Source organism: Scyliorhinus torazame, chromosome 3, assembly GCF_047496885.1.
Source record: "Scyliorhinus torazame isolate Kashiwa2021f chromosome 3, sScyTor2.1, whole genome shotgun sequence".
In the NCBI taxonomy this organism is placed as follows: Eukaryota; Metazoa; Chordata; class Chondrichthyes; order Carcharhiniformes; family Scyliorhinidae; genus Scyliorhinus; species Scyliorhinus torazame.
In genome coordinates this window covers 262071764-262099419 of record NC_092709.1, presented here as the reverse complement: position 1 = coordinate 262099419, position 27656 = coordinate 262071764, and the positions used below count along the sequence as shown (strand labels likewise).

The window sequence follows — 27656 nt, the reverse complement described above, 5'->3', positions numbered from 1 at the left end:
GAGAGTCGTGAACACAGCTCAGTCCATCACACGAACCTGCCTCCCATCTATTGACTCCATCTACACCTCCCGCTGCCTGGGGAAAGCGGGCAGCATAATCAAAGTCCCCTCCCACCCGGCTTACTCACTCTTCCAACTTCTTCCATCGGGCAGGAGATACAAAAGTGTGAGAACACGCACGAACAGACTGAAAAACATCTTCCCCGCTGTTACCACTCTTACACAACCCTCTTATGGACTGACCACATTAACACTACACCCCTGTATGCTTCACCCGATGCCGGTGTTATGTAGTTACATTGTGTACCTTGTGTAGCCCTATTATGTATTTTATTTTATTTTATTCTCATGTACTTAATGATCTGTTGAGTTGCTCGCAGAAAAATACTTTTCACTGTACCTTGGTATACGTGACAATAATACAAAATCCAAATCCAAGATTGCTAACGTCTTGCTGTGTATAATACCAGCAGTGCCTGTTTTTGTTCCTGATGTGATGTGCATCATCTGCGGAGATGCTGAGCTGATAAAAACACACCCTGCAAAGAAGGAGGAAACATTTGAAAGCATACTCTTTTCTAGATTTGCGGACTTCCTCGGTCTCCTACTGCAACGCCAGTGTGAGACTGGTGGAGCAAGGGATCAACTATTCCATATTTTAAAGGATGTATCCCTGATTTAAACAGTTTGTCCCATATTTATTTCTAGGACAGCATTTGACGTTTGTACTTGCAGGACTGCAGACAACATGCGGGTGAGGGGCCAGCTGGATGCAGTTGTAGAGGGCTACCATAGGCACGACGGGCTGAATGGCTTCCTGTGCCGTAACAATTATACTATGATTCTATGACCTGAATGGTTAAAGTGGTTAAATGCCTGGCCTGCTTTTCTTACCGAGATAACTGGGTCTGAAAGCAGCCACACTGTCTAGTGTAAAATCTAACTGGCTTAAATGTCTCGCTGACCAAATTCCACTCTATTTCCCTGCCATTGCTCTCTCCTGTTTCAAACCACATGTTTATATCTAACCAACCAGGATCAGTTTTGTAGATTGTATCGCTGTGGTTAGTGACAGGAGTCTGTAAGTGGAGGAGGGAGGATAGCAGTTTGCAGCCTACTAGCAGGCGGGATGTCCGGAGTGTTTGCACTGCTGCTGCCACCCAGGCGCTGCGCTGCCGCTGGGCTGCTCTCGGTCAGGCGGGCGCTGCCGGGGAACAGACAGGGCGGAGTGCAGGTAGGAAGCTCCAGAGCGAAGGCCCAGCAGCCACACTGTGGGGGTGGGGTTGATTGGCGACTTCTCGGGCCACTCACCAGCCGAGTCCAGCTGTCTGTCATAGGGCGGGAGGCAATCGGAGTGCGGGCTTTTTCTTTGCTCCTTCACCTGAAATGTGAGCAGTTCCTGACCGCATCTGTGAGACCTTCTGAGTGTTGCCTTGGTCATTAGAACTGAAGGATTGAGTTGAGTTGAATCTGCTACTTTGAGTCTGACAGTGTTTGTGGAGAGAGAAGGGAGCTAACATCTTGAGTCTGGATGACTCTTCGTCAAAGCTAGGGAGAACTGGAAATAGGGTCAGATTTATACTGTGTGTGTGTATTGGCTGATTGTAACTCGGGCAGCATGCCAGCTTCGTCCTATCTGCTCCAGGATTTTAAGCAAAATACTGCGGATTTGTTTCATTTGGAGGATTTGGGCATCGCTGATGAGGCCCGAATTTATCGCCCATTCCAAATTGTCCTTGAAGAGGAGGTGATGGAGCCATTGCCTTGAGCCGCTGCAGTCCATGTGGTGTTAGGGAGGGAGGTATGAGATTTTGAGCCAGTGACTGAAGGAACTATAATATCATTCCAAGTCAGGGTGGTGTGTGGCTTGGAGGGGAACTTGCAGGTGGTGGTTGATGCACGATCAAGACCACATTTGGAGTATTGTGTGCAGTTCTGGTCACCTCATTATAGGAAGGATGTGGAAGCATTGGAAAGGATGCAAAGGAGATTTACCAGGATGCTGCCTGGTTTGGAGGGTAGGTCTTATGAGGAAAGGTTGAAGGAGCTAAGGCTTTCCTCTGGAGCGGAGGAGGATGAGAGGCGACTTAATAGAGGTTTATAAGATAATGAGGGGGATAGATAGAGTGGACGTTCAGAGACTACTTCCTCGGGTGGATGCAGCAGTTACAAGGGGGCACAACTATAAGGTTCAGGGTGGGAGATATAGGAGGGATGTCCGAAGTAGGTTCTTTACTCAGAGAGTGGTTAGGGTGTGGAATGGACTGCCTGCTGTGATAGTGGAGTCGGACACTTTAGGAACTTTCAAGCGGTTATTGGATAGGCACATGGAGCACACCAGAATGACAGGGAGTGGGATAGCTTGATCTTGGTTTCGGACAAGGTTCGGCACAACATCGAGGGCCGAAGGGCCTGTTCTGTGCTGTACTGTTCTATGTTCTAATTACACTCAAGACAAAGTGATTTCATAACCGAAGGCTTTAATCGACTAGAACTTGTTCCCCAGCAGCTTCAGTACAGAAAGTGAAGGCTAATGGGACGACACCGGTTCTTATACTCTGCCAGTCAGGGCGGAGCTACTTATCAACAGCCAATGATAAACTCCTAGGTTTAACCAATGGTCATCAGCCTCTTAGGTACCGCAATACCTGATAATACCACATTCACCCCCTGTTAACTGTTAAAAAAGAGTCAGGCGGGGGTGGTGGCCAGTGGTAACAGTCGCCTTTAACATGGTATGATCAGATATGGAGGTACCGTGATACCTCCTTACAGGGCTGTCGAGAATATTTACAAAGTGTTCGTTCACGGTTAAAGTCACAGCGAAGCAATCAGTCGATCGGGTGGCCTGGTCGTCCTTCTGGATCGGTGGGGATTCTGGTGGGGGTCCAGGTGGTTGCGACTCCGGGAGCGTGGTTTCGGCCTCCCTGGCAGCTTCGTCACCCCTAGGCGGCGCTGTTGGGGCAAACGGTTGACACGGGGGCGGGGGGCGCCTGTCGGGGGCGTCGGTGGGTGGGTGGGTGGGCGGGCCTAGGCAGGAGCGGCGGGAGTACTGACCCTCCCGTGAGGTCCTTGGGGGGGGGGGGGGGGGGGGGGTAATGGTTCGGGTGCACGTGGGGTTCCGGCGGGCGCCAGGTCCCGAAGGGAGACTATCTTGCCGGCCGTAGGCGTACTGGGGGTTAACGTGCAGCAGGTGGACCCTCTCGACCAACGGGTCCGACTTGTGCGCCCGCACGTGCTTCCGAAGCAGGATGGGTCCAGGTGTCGCTAGCCAGGTTGGGAGCGAGGTCCCGGAGGAGGACCTCCTGGGGAAAACAAGGAGATGTTCATGAGGTGTCTGATTGGTAGTTGTACAGAGCAGCGACCAGATGGCGTGGAGGGCCACCGGGAGGACTTCTTGCCAGCGGGAGACTGGGAGATTCCTGGACCGTAGGGCCAGTAGAACAGTCTTCCAGACCGTTCCGTTCTCCCTCTCTACCTGCCCGATTCCCCGGGGGTTGTAACTGGTCGTCCTGCTTGAGGCGATGCCCCTGCTGAGCAGGAATGGACGCAGTTCGTCGCTCATAAAGGAGGACCCCCTATCACTGTGAATGTATGCAGGGAAACCGAACAGTGTAAAGATCCCCTGGAGGGCCTTGATGACGGTGGTTGCGGTCACGTCCGGGCAGGGGATGGCGACTGGGAACCGGGAGTACTCGTCAATCACGTTCATGAAATACGTGTTGCGGTCGGTGGAGGGGAGGGGGCCTTTGAAACCCATGCTGAGGCGTTCAAAGAGAGGGGAAGCCTTTATCAGGTGCGCCGTCTCTGGCCGGCAGAAGTGCGGTTTGCACTCCGCGCAGATTTGGCAGTCCCTGGTGACTGTCCTGAGCTCCTCAATGGAGTAGGGCAGGTTGCGGGTCTTGATGAAGTGAAAGAAACGAGTGACCCGGGGAGTGGCAGAAGTCCTCGTGGAGAGCTCGGAGGCGGTCCACTTGTGCAGTGGCACAATGGCCGCGGGACAGGGCATCAGGAGGCTCGTTTAGCTTCCCCGGACGGTACAAGATCTCGTAGTTGAATGTGGAGAATTCTATCCTCCACCACAAGATCTTGTCGTTCTTAATCTTGCCCCGCTCTGCATTATCGAACATGAAAGCAACCGACCGTTGGTCCGTGAGGAGAGTGAATCTCCTGCCGGCCAGGTAATGCCTCCAATGTCTCACAGCTTCAACTATGGCTTGTGCCTCTTTTTCGACCGAGGAATGGCGAATTTCGGAAGCATGGAGGGTACGGGAGAAGAAGGCCACGGGCCTGCCCGCTTGGTTGAGGGTGGCCACCAGAGCTACATCGGACGCATCGCTCTCGACCTGGAAGGGGAGGGACTCGTCGATGGCGCGCATCGTGGCTTTGATGCGGCTGAAGGCCTGGCGGGCCTCCGTCGACAGGGGGAAGGTTGTGGACTGGATTAGGGGTCGGGCTTTGTCTGCGTAGTTAGGGACCCACTGGGCGTAGTAACTGAAAAACCCTAGGCAGCGCTTCAGGGCCTTGGGGCAGTGAGGGAGGGGGAACTCCATGAGGGGGCGCATGCGCTCAGGGTCGGGGCCTATAACTCCATTTCGCACTATGTAGCCTAGGATGGCTAGACGGTCGGTGCTAAATACGCATTTATCCTTTTTTAAAAAATATATATTTTATTAAAGATTTTCGATCAAAAAGGTTTTTCCATTTTTACAACTTTGTAACAAAATGTACATTGACCGTTATTTAAACAATATATTAAACTAACAACAAGTGCAGAAAAAGAACAAGAAAAGAGAAATAATAATACTGAAAAAATAAATATAAACAACTAGCATGGAAAGAAAGAAAAGAACAAAAAAAAAAAAAACCCCCAAACACCGAACCCCCTCCCCCCCTCCCCCCTGGGTTGCTGCTGCTGTCTTTCCTGTTTTCCCTTATCGCTCTGCGAGATAGTCAAGGAATGGTTGCCACCGCCTGGTGAACCCTTGAGCCGAACCTCTTAGTGCATATTTTATTCGCTCCAATTTTATAAACCCTGCCATGTCGTTTATCCAGGCCTCCACGCCCGGGGGTTTAGCACCTTTCCACATAAGTAGAATCCTTCGCCGGGCTACTAGGGACGCAAAGGCCGAAACGTCGGCCTCTTTTGCCTCCTGCACTCCCGGCTCTTCTGCAACCCCAAATATAGCTAACCCCCAGCTCGGTTCGACCCGGACCCCCACCACCTTTGAGATCACTCTTGCTACACCCACCCAGAACCCATGCAATACCGGACATGACCAAAACATGTGGGTGTGGTTCGCCGGGCTTCCCGCGCACCTCCCGCACCTATCCTCCACTCCAAAAAATCTACTCAGCCTTGCTCCCGTCATATGCGCCCTGTGTAGAACCTGGAATTGGATCAGGCTAAGCCTGGCACACGAGGACGAGGAATTTACCCTACTTAGGGCATCTGCCCACAGCCCCTCCTCAATCTCTTCCCCCAGCTCCTCCTCCCATTTACCCTTCAGCTCCTCTACCATCGTCTCCCCCTCGTCTCTCATTTCCCTGTATATATCAGACACTTTACCTTCACCGACCCATGCCCCCAAAATCACTCTGTCCTGGATCCCTTGCGCCGGGAGCTGCGGAAATTCCCTCACCTGTTGCCTCCCAAATGCCCTCACTTGCATATATCGGAAGGCATTCCCAGGTGGCAACCCGTATTTTTCTACCAATGCTCCCAAACTCGCGAACGTCCCGTCCAAGAACAAGTCCTTCAACTTCCCAATTCCTGCTTGCTGCCAAGATTGGAATCCCCCATCTATCCTCCCCGGGACGAACCTGTGACTGTTCCTTATCGGGGACCACACCGAGGCACCCGTCACTCCCCTATGTCGTCTCCACTGCCCCCAAATCTTCAAAGTCGCCACCACTACTGGGTTTGTGGTGTATTTTTTCGGGGGGAACGGTAACGGCGCCGTCGCCAGTGCTTTTAAACTTGTTCCCTTACAGGACGCCATCTCCAGCCTTTTCCACGCCGCCCCTTCTTCTTCCCTCATCCACTTACATATCATAGACACGTTGGCGGCCCAATAATAGTCACTCAGACTCGGCAGTGCCAGTCCCCCTCTGTCCCTACTGCGCTGCAGGAACCCCCTCTTTACCCTCGGGGTCTTTCCAGCCCACACAAAGCCCATAATACTCCTGTCCACTTTCTTGAAAAAGACCTTTGTAATCAGTGTGGGGAGGCACTGAAACACGAAAAGAAACCTCGGGAGGACCACCATTTTAACCGCCTGCACTCTGCCCGCCAATGACAGGGGCACCATGTCCCACCTCTTAAAGTCCTCCTCCATCTGCTCTACCAGTCGCGTCAAGTTAAGTTTATGCAAGGTTCCCCAGTTCCTGGCCACGTGGATCCCTAGATATCGAAAATCCCTTGCTACTCCTCAGCGGCAGATCGTCTATCCCCCTGCCCTGTTCCCCGGGGTGCATCACAAAAAGTTCACTCTTTCCCATATTCAATTTATATCCCGAGAACTCTCCAAACTCCCTGAGTGTCTGCATTATCTCTGGCCTCCCCTCCACTGGGTCCGCCACATATAGCAGCAAATCATCCGCATATAATGACACCCGATGTTCCTCTCCTCCTCTGAGCACCCCCCTCCACTTCTTAGATCCCCTCAGCGCTATGGCCAATGGCTCGATTGCCAACGCGAACAGTAACGGGGACAGGGGGCACCCCTGTCTTGTGCCCCTATGTAATCGGAAATAGTCGGATCGTTGCCTGTTTGTAACCACGCTTGCCACCGGGGCCCCGTACAGGAGCTGAAGCCATCTGATGAACCCCTCTCCAAATCCAAATCTCTTCAGTACCTCCCACAGGTCGTCCCACTCCACTCTATCAAATGCCTTCTCTGCATCCATCGCCACCACTATCTCCGCCTCCCCCTCCGGTGGGGCATCATCATCACCCCCAGCAACCTTCGTTTCTTGGCATTCAATTGCCTCCCTTTAACAAACCCTGTCTGGTCGTCATGTACCACCCCTGGGACACAGTCCTCTATCCTTGTCGCCATCACTTTGGCCAGTAACTTGGCATCTACATTTAGGAGGGAGATGGGCCTGTATGACCCGCACTGCAGCGGGTCTTTGTCTCGTTTCAGGATCAACGATATCGTCGCCACCGACATTGTCTGGGGTAGTGTCCCCCTTTCCTTAGCCTCATTGAAGGTTCTCGTCAGGAGTGGGGCCAGTAGGTCCACATATTTCCTGTAAAATTCCACCGGGAACCCATCTGGTCCCGGGGCCTTTCCTGCCTGCATGTTCCCAATTCCTTTAATCACCTCCTCCACCTCAATCTGCGCTCCCAAACCTGCCACCTCCTGCTCCTCAACCCTCGGGAACTCCAGCTGGTCCAGGAAGTGTATCATTCCCTCTTTTCCCCTCCGGGGGTTGGGACTTATACAGCCTCTCATAAAATGCGTTAAACACCCCGTTCACCCTCCCCGCTCTCTGCTCCATCCTTCCCTCCCCGTCCCTAACTCCTCCGATCTCTCTCGCCGCCCCCCTCTTCCTAAGTTGTTGGGCCAGCAATCGGCTCGCCTTTTCCCCATATTCGTATTGTATTCCCTGTGCCTTCCTCCACTGCGTCTCCACCTTACCCGTGGTCAGCAGGTCAAACTCCGTCTGTAGTCTCCATCTTTCCCTGCATAGCCCTTCATCCGGGGCCTCCGCATATTGCCTATCCACCCTCAGAATCTCCCAATCAGTCTCTCCCTTTCTTTACCCTCTTGTTTCCCCCTGTGGGCTCTTATGGAAATCAGCTCCCCCCTAACCACCGTCTTCAGCGTCTCCCATACTACTCCCACCTGGACTGCTCCATCATCATTGACCTCTAGGTATCTTTCAATGCATCCCCTCACCCTTCCACATACCCCCTCGTCCGCCAACAGTCCCATGTCTAATCTCCAAAGTGGGCGCTGCTCCTTCTCCTCTCCTAGATCCAGATCCACCCAATGTGGGGCGTGATCCGAAACGGCTATAGCCGAATATTCCGTTCCTACCACTTTCGGGATCAGCGCCCTTCCTAGGACAAAAAAGTCTATCCGGGAGTTTACTTTATGGACGTGGGAGAAGAAGGAAAACTCTTTACTCCTCGGTCTAGCAAATCTCCAGGGATCTACTCCTCCCATCTGCTCCATAAACCCCTTAAGCACCTTGGCCGCTGCCGGCCTCCTCCCGGTCCTAGATCTGGACCGGTCCAGCCCTGGGTCCAGCACCGTGTTGAAGTCCCCCCCATTACCAAATTTCCCATCTCTAGGTCCGGGATGCGCGACATACGCTTCATAAAACCCGCGTCATCCCAGTTCGGGGCATATACGTTCACCAGCACCACCGCCTCACCTTGCAATCTGCCACTCACCATCACATACCTGCCCCCACTGTCCACCACTATGGTCTTAGCCTCAAACGATACCCGTTTCCCCCCCAGTATTGCCACCCCTCTATTTTTCGTATCTAAGCCTGAGTGGAATACCTGTCCCACCCATCCTTTCCTTAATCTGACCTGATCCACCAATTTCAGGTGCGTCTCCTGAAGCATAACCACATCCGCCTTCAGTCTCTTTAGGTGCGCAAATACCCTTGCCCTCTTAATCGGCCCATTCAGCCCTCTCACGTCCCACGTGATCAACCGGGTTGGGGGGCCCTTTACCCCCCCCCCCCCCATCGTCGACAAGCCATCCCCTTTTTTAAACCAGCTCCTCACCCGGGTCCCACGCTCCCGTTTGTCCCCCACCTTACCCTCAGCAGCAGCAACCCAGTTAATCCCCCCCCCCCCCCCCCCCCCCCCCGCTAGATTCCCTTCTAGCTTGATTGCTCCCCCCATATTGCTTCCGGGAGTCAGCAAACTCTAGCTGACCTCGACTTCCCCCGTTTACCCTTGGCCTCCCTGCGTGTGAGGCCCCCTTCCTTCCTGCGCCCACTTTTCCCGCCGCAATTTCCATAGCGCGGGAAAAAACCCTGCGCTTCCCTCTCGGCCCCGCCCCTAGTGGCGCAGCTCCCTCTCCCCTTCCCTGTCCCCTTCCCCACCGGCGCCCACATTTCTCCGTGTGTCTCCCCTCGGGGGTGGGGGCGGGGGGAAGAAAAATTCTCCCGTCTAACATTTTTACAGATAAACCCTCCCCCTCTCCCCCCTTTGCATTTCTTTGCCACCACCTCGCTACTTCTTTCGAAACATCAATTCCTCAAATCTAGTCCAACTTCTCTTCTTGAATAAATGTCCACGCCTCCTCTGCCGTCTCGAAGTAGTGGTGTTTGCCCTGGTGTGTAACCCACATTCTTGCCGGCTGCAGCATTCCAAATTTTACTTTCTTCCTGTGGAGCACCGCCTTGGCCCGATTGAAACTCTCCCTCCTTCTCGCCACCTCCGCACTCCAATCTTGGTACACGCGGATCACCGCGTTCTCCCACCTGCTACTCCGTGTCTTCTTAGCCCATCTCAGGACCATCTCCCTGTCCTTGTAGCGGTGGAACCTCACCACTATTGCTCGTGGTATTTCCCCTGCCTTTGGTCTTCTCATGAGGACCCGGTATGCTCCCTCCACTTTCAGGGGGCCCGTCGGGGCCTCAGCTCCCATTAAAGTATGGAGCATCGTACTCACATACGCCCCAACATCAGCATGATACCTTCCCGCAGTAGCCGCTGGACCTCAGACCTGATGAAGGTCCGGTCCTGGGCACTGTACCGTCTGCTCCTGGTGGCGACAGGTTTGCAATCCGGGGTGAGGTTCGCAAACGGAAGGCGGGTAGACCTTAAGGGTCGTGAGGCCGCAGACAGGAGGCGGGGTATAGGGCCGAATTGAAAGGTCAGGCTTGGCGAGTTACATTGGAAGTCCAACCCCAGGAGTGTAGCCGCACAGAGGTGCGGCAGGACATAAAGACGGAAATTGTTGAATCTCCTGCCTTGGACAGTGAGGTTCGCTAGGCAGAACCCCTTTATCTCCACCGAGTGTGACCCGGAGGCCAGGGAAATCCTTTGGTTTATAGGGTGGGTAACAAGTGAACAGCGCCTTACCGTGTCGGGGTGAACAAAGCTTTCCGTGCTCCCAGAGTCAATCAGGCAAGACGTCTCGTGGCCGTTGATGAAGACTGTCGTTGTTGCTGTTGCGAGTGTCCGAGGTCGACTTTGGTCCAGTGTCACCGAGGCCAGATGAAGCAGATGCGAGTTCTGATTGGCAGCGTGTAGTCGGCCGTGCTGGGGGCCTGGGGCCCCATCCAAGATGGGGTCTCCCATAGGTCGCACATGGTGGCCGGGGATGGACAAGATGGCGGCGGGGATGGACAAAATGGCGGCGCTCACCCGTCCAACGTGGTGTCCGGGGGGGCAAGATGGCTATGGACTCTGCCAGGGCCCGTGCCTCTCTAAGTCCCTGAGTGTCCTTTTCTAGGAGTCTTCGGCGGATCTCTGAGGAGCTCATACCTGCTACGAAGGCATCCCTGATTAAAAGTTCCGTGTGCTCGCTCCCCGAAACTTGCGGGCAGCCACAGTTTCGGCCCAGCACCAGTAGCGCCCGGTAGAAATCCTCCAATGATTCCCCGGGGCTTTGCCGTCTAGTTGCAAGCAGGTGACATGCGTAGACCTGATTTACAGGGCGGATATAATGTCCTTTTAACAGTTCGATCGCGGCATCATAGTCTTCTGCCTCCTCGATAAGGGTGTAGATCCCTTGAGCGCAGGAGATGCATTTTCTGTTCTTCTGAGGGGGTGCCTCCTGCCGTCTCGAGGTAGGCTTTAAAGTACGCCAGCCAGTGTTTAAATATTGCAGCCGAGTTCTCCGCGTGGGCGCTGAGTTGTAGGCATTCCGGTTTGATTCGGAGATCCATTCTTCCAGCTTAAGTCTAGTCGATTAAATTGATGCACGATCAATTACACTCGACAAAATGATTTCATAACTGAAGGCTTTAATCGACTAGAACTTGTTCCCCAGCAGCTCCGGTACAGAAAGTGAAGGCTGCTGGGACGGCACCGGTTCTTATACTCCGCCTGTCAGGATGGAGCTACGTATCAACAGCCAATGGTAAACGCCTAGGTTTAACCAATGGTCATCAGCCTCTTAGGTACCGCAATACCTGATAATACCACAGTGGTGTTCCCGTGTATCTGCCTACTCTTGTCCTTCCAGGATCTAGCTGGTGGAGCTTGCAGGTTTGGAGGTTGTTGATGGACTCTTGCGTCGTTACAGTGCATCTTGTAAATGCTGCTACTGTGTGTCAATGGCAACAAATGGAGAAACAATTAAAATAGGGGATTTGCAAAAATTGCAGAAGTATGTCTGTGTGGAGTTTGCACTTTCTCCCCATGTCTGCGTGGATTTCCTCCCGGATGCTCCGGTTTCCTCCCACAGTCCAAAGATGTGCAGCTTAGGTGTATTGGCCATGCTAAATTGCCCGTAACTGTCCATAAAGGTTTGGTTGGGTTATTGGATTACAGGGACAGGGTGGAGATGTGGGCTGAAGGGTGCTTTTTCTAAGGGCAGGTGCAGACTCAATGGGCCAAATGGCCTCTTGCACTGTAAATTCTATGATAAGTACAGATGTCTTGGAAAGATGTAGGGTTAGAGAGATTACAAATATAGGGAAGGGTGGGGCCATGGAGGGATTTGAAAACTAGAATAAGAATTTCTACAGCTGAAGTGTAGCTGGACAAGACCACAAGATAGGTTAGTGCGCACAAGGGTAACAGATGAGTGGGATTTGATGTGAGAAAGTTTTGGACAATTTTAATTTTATGAAGGGAAGATGCAGTCCGTCAGCAACATTATCCAAAAACACAGTAACAGTTTCCACATGAAAGCTGATGACATGAGTTCACCCTCACTACCACCTGTCCCAACTCCTTCAATGTCTGTCTCTAAATGATTAGACTGAACAAAGAAGAATGCAGCACAGGAACAGGCCCTTCGGCCCTCCAAGCCTGTACCGGTCATGATATCAACCTTTGCCAAAACCCTCAGCACTTCCTTGTGCCGTATCCCTCTATACCCATCCTATCCATGTGTTTGTCAAGCAGCTTTTTGCACGCTGTTAATGTATCTGCTTCCACACCCTCCCCTAGAAACGCGTTCCAGGCCTCACCACCCTTGCACATCTCCTTTAATCTTTGCCCCACGGACCTTAAACCTATGCCCCCTGGTGATTGACCCCCTCCACCCTGGGAAAGAGTGCCTGACCATCCACTCTATCCGTGCCCCTCATAATCTTGTAAACCCCTATCAGGTCACCCCTCAACCTCCGTCTTTCTAATGATAACAGTCCAAGTCTTTTCAGCATCTCCGCATAGCTAACGCCCTCCAGAACAGGCAATATCCTGGTAAACCTCCTCTGCACGCTTTCCAAAGCCTCCACATCCTTCTGGTAGCGTGGCAACCAGAATTGTGTGCAATATTCCAAGTGCGGCCTGACCAATGTTCTATACAACTGTAGCATGACTTGCCAGTTTTTATACTTGCCCCGTCCAATGAAGGCAAGCATTCCGTATGCTTTCTTGAAATGAATGCTTGACTGATGACCAGCACAGGCTGAGCAGAAATTTCCAGCAACTATATATTTGGAAGCTCATACACATTATCCCAGCTACTGACTCAGTCCCTCTCCTTGACAACTGTATGAGGCTGAACCAGATTGATCTTAACCTTGGTGTCTTATTTGTCCCTAAAATAACCTTGTTTTTTATTTATTTGTTCATCCGATGTAAACATCACAAGCTGGACCAGTATTGATTGCTCGTCACTAATTGTCCTTGAGAAAGTGATGGTGAGCTGCCTTTGGGCGGCACGATGGCACAGTGGTTAGCACTGCTGCCTCACAGCACCAGGGACTCTGGTTCAATTCTGGCTTGGGTGACTGGAGTTTCCTCCGGGTGCTCCGATTTCCTTCCACATTCCAAAGATGCGCAGACTAGGTGGATTAAAATTCCTACAGTGCAGAAGAGGGTCTTTCAGCCCATTGAGACTGCATCAACCTTCTGAAAGAGCACCCTACCTAGGACCACTGCTCCACCCTATCCCCGTAACCCTATAATTCCATCTAACCTCCACATCTTTGCATAGTAAGGGGCAATTTAGCATGGCCAATCCACCTAACCTGCACATCTTTGGACTGTAGGAGGAAACCGCAGCACCCGGAGGAAACACAAACAGACATGGGGAGCAAGTGCAAACCCACTCAGATTGGCCTTGCTACATTGTCCCTTAGTGTCAAAAGGTGCAGGTTAGGTGGGATTATGGGGTGGGGTGGGGGAGTGAGTGTGCCTAGGTCGGGTGCTCTTTCAGAGGTTTGGAAGGTGCTTTCAAATGAGCCTTGGTGAGATACTGCAGTGCATTTTGTAGATAGTACATATTGCTGCTACCGTGCATTGGTAGTGGAGGAGTGAACATTGGAGGTGGTGGATAGGGTGCCTATTAAGAGGGCTGCTTTGACCTGGATGGTGTCGAGCTTCTTGACTTAAGTTGGAGCTGCACTAGTGCAGTCAAGTGGAGACTATTCCATTACACTCCTGACGTGTGCCTTGTAGGTGGTGGACAGGGTTTGGGGGAGGGGGAGTCAGGATGTGAGTTACTCGCCGTAGGATTCCTAGCCTCTGACCTGCTCTTGTAGTCACACTATTAATATGGCTGGTCCAGATCAGTTTCTGGTCAATGATAATCCCCAGGATATTGATAATGGGGGATTCAGCCATGGTAATATCATAGGATGTCAGGGAGAGTTGGTTAGATTCTCCCTTATTTGGAGATGGTCATGATCTGACACTTGTGTGGCACGAATGTAACTTGCCACTTATCAGTCCAACCCTGAATGTTGTTCAGGTCTTGCTGCATTTGGACATGGACTGCGTTATCTGAGGAGTCGCGGTGCTGAACATTGTGCAGTCATCTGCGAACATCCTCACTTCTGACCTTATGATGGAAGGGAGGTCACTGATGAAGCAGCTGAAGATGGTTGAGCCTAGGCCACTACCCTGAGGAACTCCTGCAGTAACACCCTGGGACTGAGATGGTTGATCTCTCACAACCACAACCACTTTCCTTTGTGCCAGGTGTGACTCCAACCAACAGGAAGATTTTCCCCTAATTCCCATTGACTCAAGTTTTGCTTGGACTCTTTGATGATCAAATGCTGCCTTGATGTGAAGGGCAATCACGCTCACCTCACCTCTGGAGTTCAGCTTTTTTGTCCCTGTTTGAACCAAGGCTGTATTGAGGTCAGGAGCTGAGTGACCCTGGCGGAACCCAAACTGAGCGTCTGTGAGCAGGTTACTGCTGAGTAAGTGCCGCTTGATAGCACTGTCGTTGACTCCTTCCATCACTTTACTGTTAATTGAGAGCAAACTGATGGGGTGATAATTGGCTGGGTTGGACCTATTTTTTGTGGCAGGGCATACCTGGGCTACCGCTAAGTTACATGTGTTAAACCCCTCTGGTGTTCAGGTTAGTCGTCACAATGTTGTGGAGAAACTGCAGGCACAGGTACATCAGGAGTAACTGCAATAATGTGTTGCATATTAAACTCTGAAATTTTCTTTTTCATATTTAGATTGGTTGCTGTTTATCTAAAGTCAGTGGAAGTGATGTTCTTAAAGCAACGTTGGCTGATGATGCAACAAAGAAATACGGAAACCAACCGCCTACATTATTCTCAAAAATTATTGATAAGTCGCTTCCGGCCGACATTATCTACGAAGATGATCAGGTATATTTACTGTACTGAATGTTTTTTCACTTGTGGTACTGAAGATCTCTTGGTGCATTCTTATTTCCATGAATTGCGAGTCTTTAATGCGGAAAAGAAAGAACTTCCATCCACATAATGTCTTGTGAATGTTTTCAGAATATCCCAATGAATTACTTTAGGATTGAGTCATTGTATGTCATGAGTAATTATGAAATGCTGGAAATGCTTATGGAGAAGGAAACCGGGTTCATAGACTGAAATTTGGCCTTAGTGTGCCTATCCTGATGTCAGGATCAGCTCTGTCAGAACCTGGAAGAGCGAGTCAGATATAATCTTCCTGGAGGCAGCCATTAGGAAGTTACATCCGGGAGCCTTGTCCAATTTTGGCATCCAGCTGGGTTCCAGCATCGGGAAGTCCAATCAGCATGACCTGTGGGGAGGACTGTCTTCCATCTTCGCAGTGTGGGTGATATCTGGCCATCAGGAGGAGCAAGAAAGCATACGGAATGCTTGCCTTCATTGGATGGGGCATCTGGCAAGTGATGCTACAGTTGTATAGAACCTTGCTACGGCCGCACTTGGAATACTGCACACAATTCTGGTCTCCACACTACCAGAATGATGTGGAGGCTTTGGAAAGGGTGCAGAGGAGGTTTACCAAGATGTTGCCTGGTCTGGAGGGTGTTAGCTATGCGGAGAGGCTGAATAGACTCGGACTGTTTCTATCAGAAAGACGGAGGTTGAGGGTGACCTGATAGAGGTCTACAAGATTATGAGGGGCATGGATAGAGTGGATGGGCAAGCACTCTTTCCCAGGATGGAGGGCCAGTCACCAGGGGGCATAGGCTTAAGGTCCGTGGGGGAGGAGATGTTCGAGGCTGGTTTTTTATGCAGAGGGTAGTGAGTGCCTGCAACGCATTGCTAGGAGAAGTTGTGGAAGCAGTTACATTAATGGCGTTCAGAAGGCATCTTGCTAAATACATGGATAGGATGGGTATAGAGGGATACGGCACAAGGAAGTGCTGAGGGTTTTGGCCAAGGTTGGTATCATGACCCGTACAGGCTTGGCGGGCCGAAGGGCCTGTTCCTGTGCTGTATTGTTCTTTGTTCAATGGTGGTTCTACGGAGTGAGGCAGCTGCCATTGAGGCAGGACATGCATTTTCAGAGACATCAGTCTCCTGGGCATGCAAGGGTGTGCTTACTGCCTGGGAGTAGATTCCCTCAGTGAATTATCTACCATCAACAAATAAATATGAACGTTTAATTGAGTCGCAGCTTCGACTTCCTCAGTATCAAGTTCGTTTTCACCCATTGTTGGGCTCCTGATACAATAAGCGTTCTGTGTGATGCCAGAAGGCTGCAGCACTAGGGTTTTAATTGGGGCCTCCTCTGTCTTCATTACCTGCCTTTGTGATGGCATCCTGCTCCTGGGAAAGGCACCATTCCATTGAAGATCCCCACAACTTTACTGCACCCCACCCCTCCACCTGCAAACCTGCCACCGTGGGGCCAGGAAATTTCAGCCCAATGTTTCAAGTCAATGATTTTTCATCTGATGATCAGATTATTGACCTGAAACATTAACCCTTTCTCTCTATTCACAGATGCTGCCTGACCTGCTGAGAATATCCAGCATTTTCTACTTTTATTTCAGAATTCCAGCATTTGCCATGTTTTCCTTCTGGCTGGAGTAATTAGCATTGGTACTGTGCTCTTTATTCCATTGCTATTAATTATTTCACTGCACTGCATGCTCACTGAATAGTCTAATTCTAAGAAAACACATCCATCCTAAATGTGCTCAATGCAGGAAGTCTGAAATAGCCTCCGAGAGAGAACATCATAAACACGGGAGGGGATTTTTAAAAAAATTGTTGGTATTTTCAATTTATACACAGTAACACTTTATGTTTAATACTTACAGCACATGTGGTTCTTGTACATGTATTGATATTGTCTGACTTGGTGTTGCCATCCCCCTTTTCCGTTTAGGGTGTACTGTCCCCTGGCTCCGATTCTTCCCTTTCCACCACTTCCCCCCCCCCCCTTTCCTTTATGTTTTCTGCTGTGGGTTTGGGGGGCCTTCTGCCTCCTCCCTCTTTCCGTGCTTCCCCCTGTTGTACCCCTGAGTTCCCTCCTCACTTCCTCCCCCCAGAGTTGTGTGTTCCTGTCTGTCTTCTCCCATCTCTTACTTTTTTCCCCTACTCGCTATTGGCTTCAAACAGGTCTTGGAACAGGTCGACGAATTGCCCCCATGTTTTGAGGAAGCCTTCTTCCGACCCTCGGATGGTCTATTTGATCTTCTTCAAATGGAGAAATTCCGCCAGGTCCGCCAGCCAATCCGCAGCTGTGGGTGGTGCTGCTTGATTGCCAGCCGAGCGGGATTCTCCGGCGTGCGATTAGTGAAGCGAAAGCTAGGGCGCGGCCCTCTTCCCCATGTGTAGCTCTGTCTGTTCGGTTTCCCCGGAGATTGCCGCTCTTGGGCATGGCTCCACCCTCACCCCCACAACCTTGGACATTGCCTCCGAGAAGACTGTCCAGAACCCTGCACGTTTGGGACAGGCCCGAAATATGTGGGTGTGGCTGGCCGGGCTTCTCTGGTACCGTTCACATTTATCCTCCACCTCCGGTAAGAACCTGTTCATTTGGGTACAGGGTGGGGTGGGGGGAGGATCTTCTTAGTCCCAAAAGGCTGGTGGAGGAACATGATTCTAAATGGCCCATTTGTGCTGCTTTTAATGTCGCTTTTATGGTTCTGTGTTTACTTATTTCTTTCTTTGCAGTGCCTTTCTTTCAGAGATGTAAATCCTCAGGGTCCAGTTCATTTCCTTGTGATACCCAAAATCGCTATACCACGGATCAGTGCCGCAACAGATGATGACAAAGAGGTAGGAAAGGATGGTTAATATAAATAGAATGTAATAATGTTACTATTCAGTGATAAGTGGCAATATTACTGGTGCCATTCAGGCCAAAACAGTTTGGTACAGTTGGCCTGAATTTCCTGAGACTGGAAGCAGAATAACTGGCTAGGGTTTTTGCTTTTGAAATGACCCAGTAAACATACACACCTTGGAATAATCCCAGTGATAACTGTTGGAATACGAACATCAAGAGGCGTCGGAGGAGGTTCGAATTGTGCTGGTAACCTGCAGTAGCCCAGCTGCCATTTTATCTGGATTCACAAGTGGAATTCAGCTATGAAGAGGGGTTGATTAGGCTGAGGTTGTTCTCCTTAGAGTTGATAAATCTGAGGGGAGGGGGGGGGCCTGATTGAGTTGTACAAAATTATGAAGGACATGGATAAGGTGGCTATGAAGAAAAAACTTGTCCCCTTAGTAGAGGGGGCAATAATTGGGGGCATGGATTTAAAGTAATGGGCAGGACATTTAGAGAGGGTTTGAGGAAAAATCTTTTCACCCAGAGGGTGGTGGGAATCTGGAACTCACTGCCTGAAAGGGTGGTAGATGTGGGAACCCTCACAACATTTAAGAAGTATTTAGATGAGCACTTGAAACACCATGGCATACAACACTGTGGACCGAGTGCTGGAAAATGGAATTAGAGCAGATAGGTGCTTGATGGCTGGTGAATTCACGATAGGCCGAAGGGCCTCTTTCTGTGCTGCAGTGTCATATTAATAATAATAATAATAATCGCTTATTGCCACAAGTAGGCTTCAATGAAGTTACTGTGGAAAGCCCCTAGTCGCCACATTCCGGCGCCTGTTCGGGGAGGCCGGTACGGGAATTGAACCCGCGCTGCTGGCCTTATTCTGCATTACAAGCCAGCTGTTTAGCCCACTGTGCTAAACCAGCCCCTATTATTATTAATTATTATTAATTGTATTAGATACAATTTAACCTGTATGCCAAGACCCTCGGGACTCACTGGCTCGGAGTCGCCGGTCGGTGCTGCTTGTGTCCGACGGGGGGTACGCGGCTTCCCAAAGGGAAATGTTTTATCTGTTATGTGAAGTTTGTTCTCCTTGTTGTAAACAGCTGCTGGGACATTTACTGATAGTGGCCAAAAACATTGCAAAGAAAGAAGGGCTCGCAGATGGGTACAGATTGGGTAAGTCTGCTAATACTTTGTTAATGAATTGATATGGCTCTGTTCAAGGAATGGGGATATCATGGGCGCGATCTTCCCAAAAGGGAACAGAGTCCCCGTGCAAGCTCGCAGTGCCAAGAAACACATGGCTATTCAACGCGACTCACTTTAAATAAGGGCCCTGAATGGGGAATGCGCGGCCGAGGCTGCACATAGCCCCATTTTTTACAATGGAGATCTCTGCTCTGAAGCCTCCACAAGAATCCCTGACTGCCGCACCCCCCAATACCCACAATGGGCGTGCGCGCAAAAAATGCCAGCTTGGCAGTGCCAACCCACCATCTTGGTGCCCTTGCCAGCACCACCAGGGCAGCTTGGCAGTGACAGGCTGGCACCCAGATGACACTGCCAGGTTAACCAGATGGCACCAGTAGTGCCAAGGCACCACCCTGTCCAAAGGGCATGCAGTTGGGGGCCTCCAATCCCCTTGGAGACTCCCACAAGTGCCGATTGCCTGGTCGCCGTTTGTGTGGACCAGTAGCAAACGGCGCTCACCCGAGGTCCCCGAGGCAAAGGGATTGAATCCCAAAGCCTCAGTACCCCGGGAATCTGCACATTAGAGTAAGGCTCGCTCTAATATGCAGGTTTGCCAAAACGTGATCCCACCTATTGTGGGCAGGATTCTCCTTACAACGTCTCGCGTAATTGCGTTGAATCTTGTGAGGCGTTGCGAGCCGGGTAGATCCCGGGAGCAGGGTCTCCCAGCTTTCACTGGCCACGCTGCGCCGTGGCGAGCTGCTTTTCCTGCACAGCGTGGCCGGAGGATCACAACCAATGTTTCTCAATATCTGATGTAATAATTTACAGATTTTATTGACTTCCATTCTGGCCCTAGCTTAGGGATAATGACAGGTATACATTCTATCTATTGGGTACTTTCCTGGTAGGATATACTGCCTAGAAAACAGGGATTAGGCTGTATTTAATGGCAACAGTATTTTTCATCTGCACATAGACAGAAGAGAAAAGTTAAAGAATTGGTGTTGGCACAGAGGTGTGGAAAAGAATGCGCTTTGGTGATTGTGTTAAAACTGTAAGACATGTAACAATCATAACTTCTCCAATATAGTGAATCGCAGTGTTTTCACTAATGATTGTCCAGCATTCACAAATGTTGTACTTTGTACAGGCAATTAGTGGTGCCTCTTAAAATGTAAAAAGACAGCAAAAGATACTGGCAAATGTTCCTCTCCTATACAGCACACTTGTCTAAATCTCTAGAACGTCCAGTACATAGTTTTGCCTCTCTTTCCTCACAAATAAAAATAATTACAAAGGGTGGGATTTAACCACAGAATTCCTACAGTCCAGAAGGAGGCCATTTGGCCCATCGCCTCTGCACCAACTCTCTGAAAGAGCACCCGACCTAGGCCCACTTCCCTGCCCTACCCCATAACCCCACCCAACCTGCATATCTTTGGACACCAAGGGGCAATTTAGCATGGCTGATCCACCTAACCTGCACATCTTAGGGCTGAGGGACAAAACCGGAGCACCTGAAGGAAACCCACGCAGACATGGAGAGAAAGTGCGAACTCCACACAGACAGTCACCCAACGCCGGAATTGAACCCAGGTCCCTGGCGCTATTTACCAGCCCTTTGAGGTTGGGCTGGGTGGTGGGTAGGTCTATAAAATGGTGAGACAAGTTGGTGTTTGGAGTGCCGTCATCTTATTGCTGCCATATTATTTTACCAGTGGGGGAGAAGGTGGTAGATGGCCCTCCTACCCAGAGGCCAATTGAGCGACTTAAGTAGTCAATTAAAGACCTGTTCCCGTTGCTGCTGGCATCTCACCAGCGGTGGGTGGGTCCTCCATTGCGTGGGAAGCTGCCGAGTGAATCCTGGAGGCCTACCTTCAGGGTTGGGGGCCTCCTACTCAACCACTCTTTGGGTCACAGAGAGACCCCAGTGACAATAGCTTCCCCTGAGGCAATCCCACTCCCCTCCACCCAATACACCAGGGCCTGCCTGACTTACACCAGTGTTCCCATATTCTACCTTCCTGGTTGGGTGTGCGGCATGCTTCCCAGCAGTGGTAGCGCTCCCAGTGGTGCTGCTGAGCTACATGACTCCAAATGGCCAGCCGCAGAGGGTGAGGTAGTTGGCCTTGAGAGGGATGGTCTAATAAGGACAGAGAGTCCACATCGAAAAATAAGGACAAAGTTTTATTTACAAATGATATATACACTTCCCGGTAGACCCCTACCAGGTTCCTACTTGGTCAGTACCTGACTATATACACTGAGTAATTGACACTCCGCCCTAACAGGGGAAGCATTTCCGCCTTGTAGGTCCCACGGGGGATACTACAGATGGCAACCCTGATGGAAACAAATTAATTCATGACCCCTGTAAAGTGCACCTGGGAGTCCTGCATATGGTCAAGGTGGCATTCTAGCGAGCTTTAGGGCCTGTCACCATAAAATGATGTAATTCGGCCTGTCATTCAGTCAATTTCATTCTAATGTTTTATGAAGCCACAATACATTGTGTGATTATATGATGTTTGTTAGAGAAGTACATTTGTCAACCTAATTTTCTTGGTGTGATCTTGCTTGTGCAGAGCCACACCAAAAATATAAACTGCCAGTTTGTTTGATATAAATGTTGGGTTTGTATGTTCGAAAAATTAGATCCTAACATTCCCTGTCTATTAGCATAACGTTAGATGGGTGTCACTGTCCATCATTATCAATGGAATGATTTCTGGTGTGGGGGTGGGGAAAGGGGGAAGAAGGTTTAGCCTGGGGATCTCCAGTTCCAACCTATTTGGTATTTCTCCAGTTTTGGGTGGATTCCAGGTAGATCTGCAGGCAATTTAAAAAGAAGAGTAAGTTCCTTGTTATGGCCCTTTTACCATTCAACCTTTTACCATTCAACCCAAAACAAAACAAAAGCTTAAATTGCAAGCAGTTGTGTTTAATGGCAACATAAAATTCACCCTTTTGGAGTAAGTTGTCAATCCAAGTGTACTGATGTATATTTTATACCCATAAATTTAAGATGTTTTTTGTGTTAGGTAATATCTCAAAGATAAACGTTGTCAACAAAAATAAAAAATCAGCCTCATCAGCAAATTGTCTGCACAAATATTTTCTTTCTCTTTTGAGCCATTGACTGATTCCAGTTGCAGGTCTCCAGTCAAATGAGGATAGGACTAGTAAATCCCATTGCTTTATCTGACCATTAGTGAGGAGCTGAAGGAAATTAGTAATAGTAGAGAAATGGTTTTAGGGCAATTAATGGGATTAAAGACGAATAAATCTCCTGGACCTGATAATCTTCATACCAGGATACTTAAGGAAGTAACCCTAGAAATAGGTAATCCATTGGTGGTTGTTTTCCACAATCTTTTGGACTCTGGAATGGTTCCTACAGATTGGAGGGTAATTAACATAACCCCTCTATACAAAAAGGGAGGTAGAAAGAAAGCAGGGAACCATTGACCAGTAAGCGTAGTAGGAAAGTTGCTAGATTCCATGATATTATTAATAATAATAATAATAATAATCGCTTATTGTCACAAGTAGGCTTCAATTAAGTTACTGTGAAAAGTCCCTAGTCGCCACATTCCGGCGCCTGTTCGGGGAGGCCGGTGTGGGAATTGAACCCCGCGCTGCTGGCATTGTTCTGCGTTACAAGCCAGCTGTTTAGCCCACTGTGTTGAACGAGCCCCTTCACGGATTTCATAGCACAGCATTTGGAAAGCAGTGGTGTAATCAGACAAAGTCAGCATGGATTTACGAAAGGGAAATCGTGTTTGACAAATTTATTGGAATTCTTTGAAGGTGTACCTAGTAGAGTTAACCTGGGTGACACGGTGGATGTGGTTTATTAAGACTTACAGAACTCTTTCAACATGGTCTTGTAATGACTTAGGCCAGGCCTTTGAGATTAGCCAATTAGAATAAGAGTTCCCTGATTAGTGGCCCAGTCAGAGAACCCCTTTCTCTGTATTTAGCAGGGAGTGTCAGATCCTCTGCACTCCCAGTGTAGACAGCAAGGTGCATGCACCTGGTTGTTCGGCTGTTTTGTAAATAAAAGGAATTCTGGTGACGGGACTTCTGCCTCCGAGGACTTATTACAGGTCTCACATAGCAGATTATTATGTAAAGTTAAAGCGCGGGTACTGTCTTCAGATGGATAGAAAGCTGGTTAGCAAAACGTTGGAATAAATGGGTCATTTTCCGATTGGCAGGCAGTGACTACTGTGGGGTGCTGCAGGGATCTGTGCTAGGACCCCTACAGTTCACATTATATATTAATGATTTGAACAAGGAAACTAAATGTAGTATTTCCAAATTTGCAGATTATATAAAGTTGGGTGGGGGGTTGAACTGTGAGGATAATGAAGAGATTCTTCAGCGGGATTTGGACAGGCTGACTGAGTGGGCATATGCATGGCAGAGGCAGTATAACGTGGATAAATTTAATAATCTTTATTGTCACAAATAGGCTTACATTAACACTGCAATGAAGTTATGTGAAAACCCCTAGTCGCCACATTCTGGCACCTGTTCGGGTACACAGGGAGAATTCAGAATGTCCAATTCACCTAACAGCACGTCTTTCGGGACTTGTGGGAGGAAACCGGAGCAACCGGAGGAAACCCACGCAGACACAGGGAGAACGTGCAGACTCCGCACAGACACTGACCCAAGCCGGGAATCGAACCTGGGACCCTGGTGCTGTGAAGCATTGTGGTACCCACTGTGCTACCGTGCTGCCCCACGGGCAGTGAGGTTATCGACTTTGGTAGTAAAAATAGGAAGGCAAACTATTATTTGAATGGGTGTAAATTGAGAGAGGTGGATACTCAGTGAGACCTTGGTATTATGCATCAGTCGCTGAAAGTAAGTGCGCAGGTACAGCAGGCAATAAAAAATGCAAATGGTAGGTTGGCCTTCATAGCAAGAGGATTTGAGTATAGGAATAGAGATGTTTTACTGCACTTTTATAGGGCATTGGTGAGGCCACACCTGGAGTATAGTGTGGAGTTTTAGTGTCCTTATCGGAGGAAGGTTGTTCTTGCTATGGAAGGAGTGCAGCGAAGGTTTACCAGCTGATTCCTGGGATGGCAGGACTCATATGAGGAAAGACTAAATTGGTTAGGATTATATTAACTGGGGTTTAGAAGAGCGTGGTGGAGGGGAGGGGGGGGGGGGATCTTATAGAAACTTATAAAATTCTATCAGGATTAGACAGGGTAGATTCAGAAAGAAGTTTCCAAATGGTGGGGAGTCCAGAACTAGGGGTCATAGTTTGAGGATATGGGGTAAAACCTTTGGGACTGAGAGGAGGAGAAATTTATTCACCCGGAGAGTGGCTAATCTGTGGAATTCACTACACAGAAAGTAGTGAGGTGAAAACATTGTGGAATTTCAAGAAGGAATTAGATATAGCTCTTGGGGGAAAATGGATCAGGGGATATGGGAGGACGGCGGGACCAGGGTATTGAAATGGATGTTCAGCCATGATCATAATGAATGGCAGAGCAGGCTCGAAGGCCCGAGTGGCCTCCTCCTGCTTCTAGTTTCTATGTAGTATGGTTGATTGATACTCCGGACTCCTCAGTAAACATAGACAATGGTGAAAGGTTAATGAAGAGCTGCCTTCATTCACAATCTGGCACAAGTAATCACCTTCTGGAAACGGTGTCCACAAAAATGCTTCAGGAGAAAGAAAAGTATTTTACAATTAACTCAAATTTCTAACCTTTAAAGCACCATATTGTATTTCTGTGAAGTTTTCCAGTCATATATTACAATCCGTAGCCATGCATTCAACGTGTTAAGGTTCCCCATGGTAGGCTCATTCAGAAAGTTAGGGGGCATGGGATACAGGGAAATTTGGCTCTCAGGATCCAGAATTGGCTGGCCGAAAGAAGACAGCGAGTGTTAGTGGATGGAAAGTATTCCGCCTGGAGGTCGGTGACCAGTGGTGTCCCGCAGGGATCTGTTCTGGGACCTCTGCTCTTTGTGGTTTTTATAAATGACTTGAATGAGGAAGTGGAAGGATGGGTTAATAAGTTTGCAGATGACACAAAGGTTGGTGGAGTTGTAGATAGTGTTGAGGGCTGTTGCAGGTTACAACAGGACATTGACAGGTGCAGAGCTGGGCTGAAAAGTGGCAGATGGAGTTCAACCTAGATAAATGTGAAGTGATTCATTTTGGAAAGTCAAATTTGAATGCTGGTTACAGGGTAAAGGCAGGATTCTTCGAAGTATGGAGGAACAGAGGGATCTTGGGGTCCACGTACATAGATCCCTCAAAGTTGCCACCCAGGTTGATAGGATTGTTAAGAAGACGTATGGTGTGTTGGCTTTCATTAACAGGGGGATTGAGTTTAAAGAGCCGCAAAATTTTGCTGCAGCTTTATAAAATCCTGGTTCGACCACACTTTGAATATTGTGTCCAATTCTGGTCGCCTCATTATAGGAAGGATGTGGATACTTTGGGGAGGGTGCAGAGGAGATTCACCAGGATGCTGCCTGGACTGGAGGGCAAGTCTTATGAAGAAAGGTTGAGGGAGCTAGGACTTTTGTCACTGGAATGAAGAAGGAAGAGAGTTGACTTAGAGGTGTACAAGGTGATAAGAGGCATGGATCGAGTGGATAGCCAGAGACTTTTCCCCAGGGCGGAAATGGCTGTCACGAGGGGACATAATTTTAAGGTGATTGGAGGAATGTATAGGGGAGATGTCAGAGGTAGGTTCTTTACACAGAGAGTAGTGGGTGCGTGGAATGCCCTGCCAGCGGAGGTGGTGGAGTCAGAGTCATTGAGGACATTTAAGTGACTCTTAGACAGGCACATGGACAGCAGTAAATTGAAGGGGTGTAGGTTAGGTTGATCTTAGATTAGGATAAATGGTCGGCACAACATCTTGGGCTGAAGGGCCTGTACTGTGCTGTACTGTTCTATGTTCTATGTAATGTAGCTAAAGTGTGCGTCACAGTAAATTCCACTATTGAGATTTGGATCACTGTTCTCTTGATACTCAGAAATGGAAACAAAATCTGCTGGATATTTTGATGGTAAAGGCTGTGAGGAACTGAAAGAGAGAAATTAGAAGATTGATGTAAAATTTGTCTTTCAATCTTCTCTGTTCTTGGGACTGATGAGATGGAAAGCTTCTCTTTTCCATTACATTTAACTGTCAAGTTCCTCTGATACCAGTTTGCGAATACACTGATAGAATGGGAATTGAGTACACTGACAAGGAAGATTCAGGCTCAAAGCTGTATGGATTTCATCATCCTTAATCAGAGCAGCAGCGCAGATGCCCAGATGGCTCCTGCGCTTGAGAGAAAAAAACCTGACAACTGTTCCTATTTCAGTTTGCTCCCCAGTGACCCATGTTCAAAAGTGTGTGTATGTCCATGTGGGTGGTGGGTGAGGTTGGTGCAGTTGGTCAAAGCCTGAGGACATGTGGGGCTGGTTTAGCACAGTGGGCTAAACAGCTGGCTTGTAATGCAGAACAAGGCCAGCCGCATGGGCTCAACTCCTGTACCAGCCTCCCCGAACAGGAATGTGGCGACTCGGGGCTTTTCACAGTAACTTCATTGAAGCCTACTTATGACAATAAGCGATTATTATTATGAATAAATGGCACTTGTGTGAGCAGTATAGATACATAGAAGATAGGAGCAGGAGGGGGTCTTTTGGCCCTTCAAGCCTGCTCCGCCATTTATCACGGTCATGGCTGATCATTCAACTAGGGCAGTAAATACTCGTGCACTAGCCAGGACCTCCAGGTGATGAAGCAAAGGAGAATGAAAATTCTCTCGCCTACTTTTATTTCATAAGGGTTATCTATCACTTGGGTAAATATATTATCAGAATTATCCAGGGTTTATTTTGTAATCACAGGCTGGGATTTTGTACCCCGCCATGTTGAGCCTCCTCACCAGTCACAGAACCAGTGGAAGCCACGCATTTCTTCCATGGGGGAGGCCCAATACAATATGAGTGTCGTCAGGCACTTAAAATTAGCCACTATCAGGCCTTGCACAGGATTTAGGATCCCAATCCTTCCCCTTAAGGGCTTCTGGCCAATCAGAGGCCAGCAGCTGTCCACTGCCGGCAGCATGACCAAAAGTGGTTGCTGCTGCTGCCCACAACGCTTCCCAGCTCAGCCCGACAATCTCTGCTCTCAGGCCACAGATGATTAGGCTGGGATGGAGTCCAGGGGAGGGAATCTGACAAGGGGGTGGAGGCAAAGGCAAGGGTGCGGCTTTTAGTGCCCCCCACCTCCACTAAACAGATCTCCTGATCTGGCGCTGAGTACCTGACAATGAATCATCCACGCCCCCTCCCCCACCCACCAATGTCACAGGCAAATCTGACAGGTTTTGGTGGGCAAACTTACGGGGAGGCATGGGAGCGGCTAGGAGTCCCATTTAACTCCTGAGTCACTAATAAATTCTGGTGTGTTCAGTGGTAATGTGGGTCAAGTGGCTCACTATTGAGCCTATTGACATTGATTCCCATATCATGCCCTTCCTTAATTGGAGATAGTTTTCACAATGGCAGGAATCCAATGCAGGTACTCCTGGACGATTCTTCCGGTACCCTTGCTATCATGCCCGTTCTAGTGGTCTCAATTAATGTCTGGCAATTGTTTGTGAATTTTCTAAAGGCAAACTCTTTTGTTGTTTCTTAGTGATTAACGATGGAAAGAATGGAGCGCAGTCTGTATACCACCTACACATCCACGTGATTGGAGGACGCCAGATGAGCTGGCCTCCTGGTTAGAAGGATGTGATATAAACTGTTGTTTTTGTCACTGTGTTCTGTCTTTCATTTTATTAAAACATTTACTTCAAA

General features: G+C 49.3%; 1 protein-coding gene across 2 annotated transcripts; it reads left to right on the top strand.

Annotated features, from left to right (window-relative positions):
* Positions 1-733: 733 nt before the first annotated feature.
* Positions 734-27656, top strand: LOC140409079 (adenosine 5'-monophosphoramidase HINT2-like). 2 transcript variants are annotated; one of them, XM_072497174.1, is made up of 5 exons: positions 734-754; positions 14578-14733; positions 17500-17604; positions 18718-18790; positions 27493-27656. In XM_072497174.1, the coding sequence occupies exons 1-5, from the start codon at positions 749-751 to the stop codon at positions 27582-27584; spliced, it is 432 nt and encodes a 143-aa protein (XP_072353275.1). In that variant the 5' UTR covers positions 734-748; the 3' UTR covers positions 27585-27656. The 2 variants fall into 2 exon arrangements, with proteins under 2 accessions (XP_072353275.1, XP_072353274.1); XM_072497173.1 differs by lacking the exon at positions 734-754 and adding an exon at positions 1047-1234.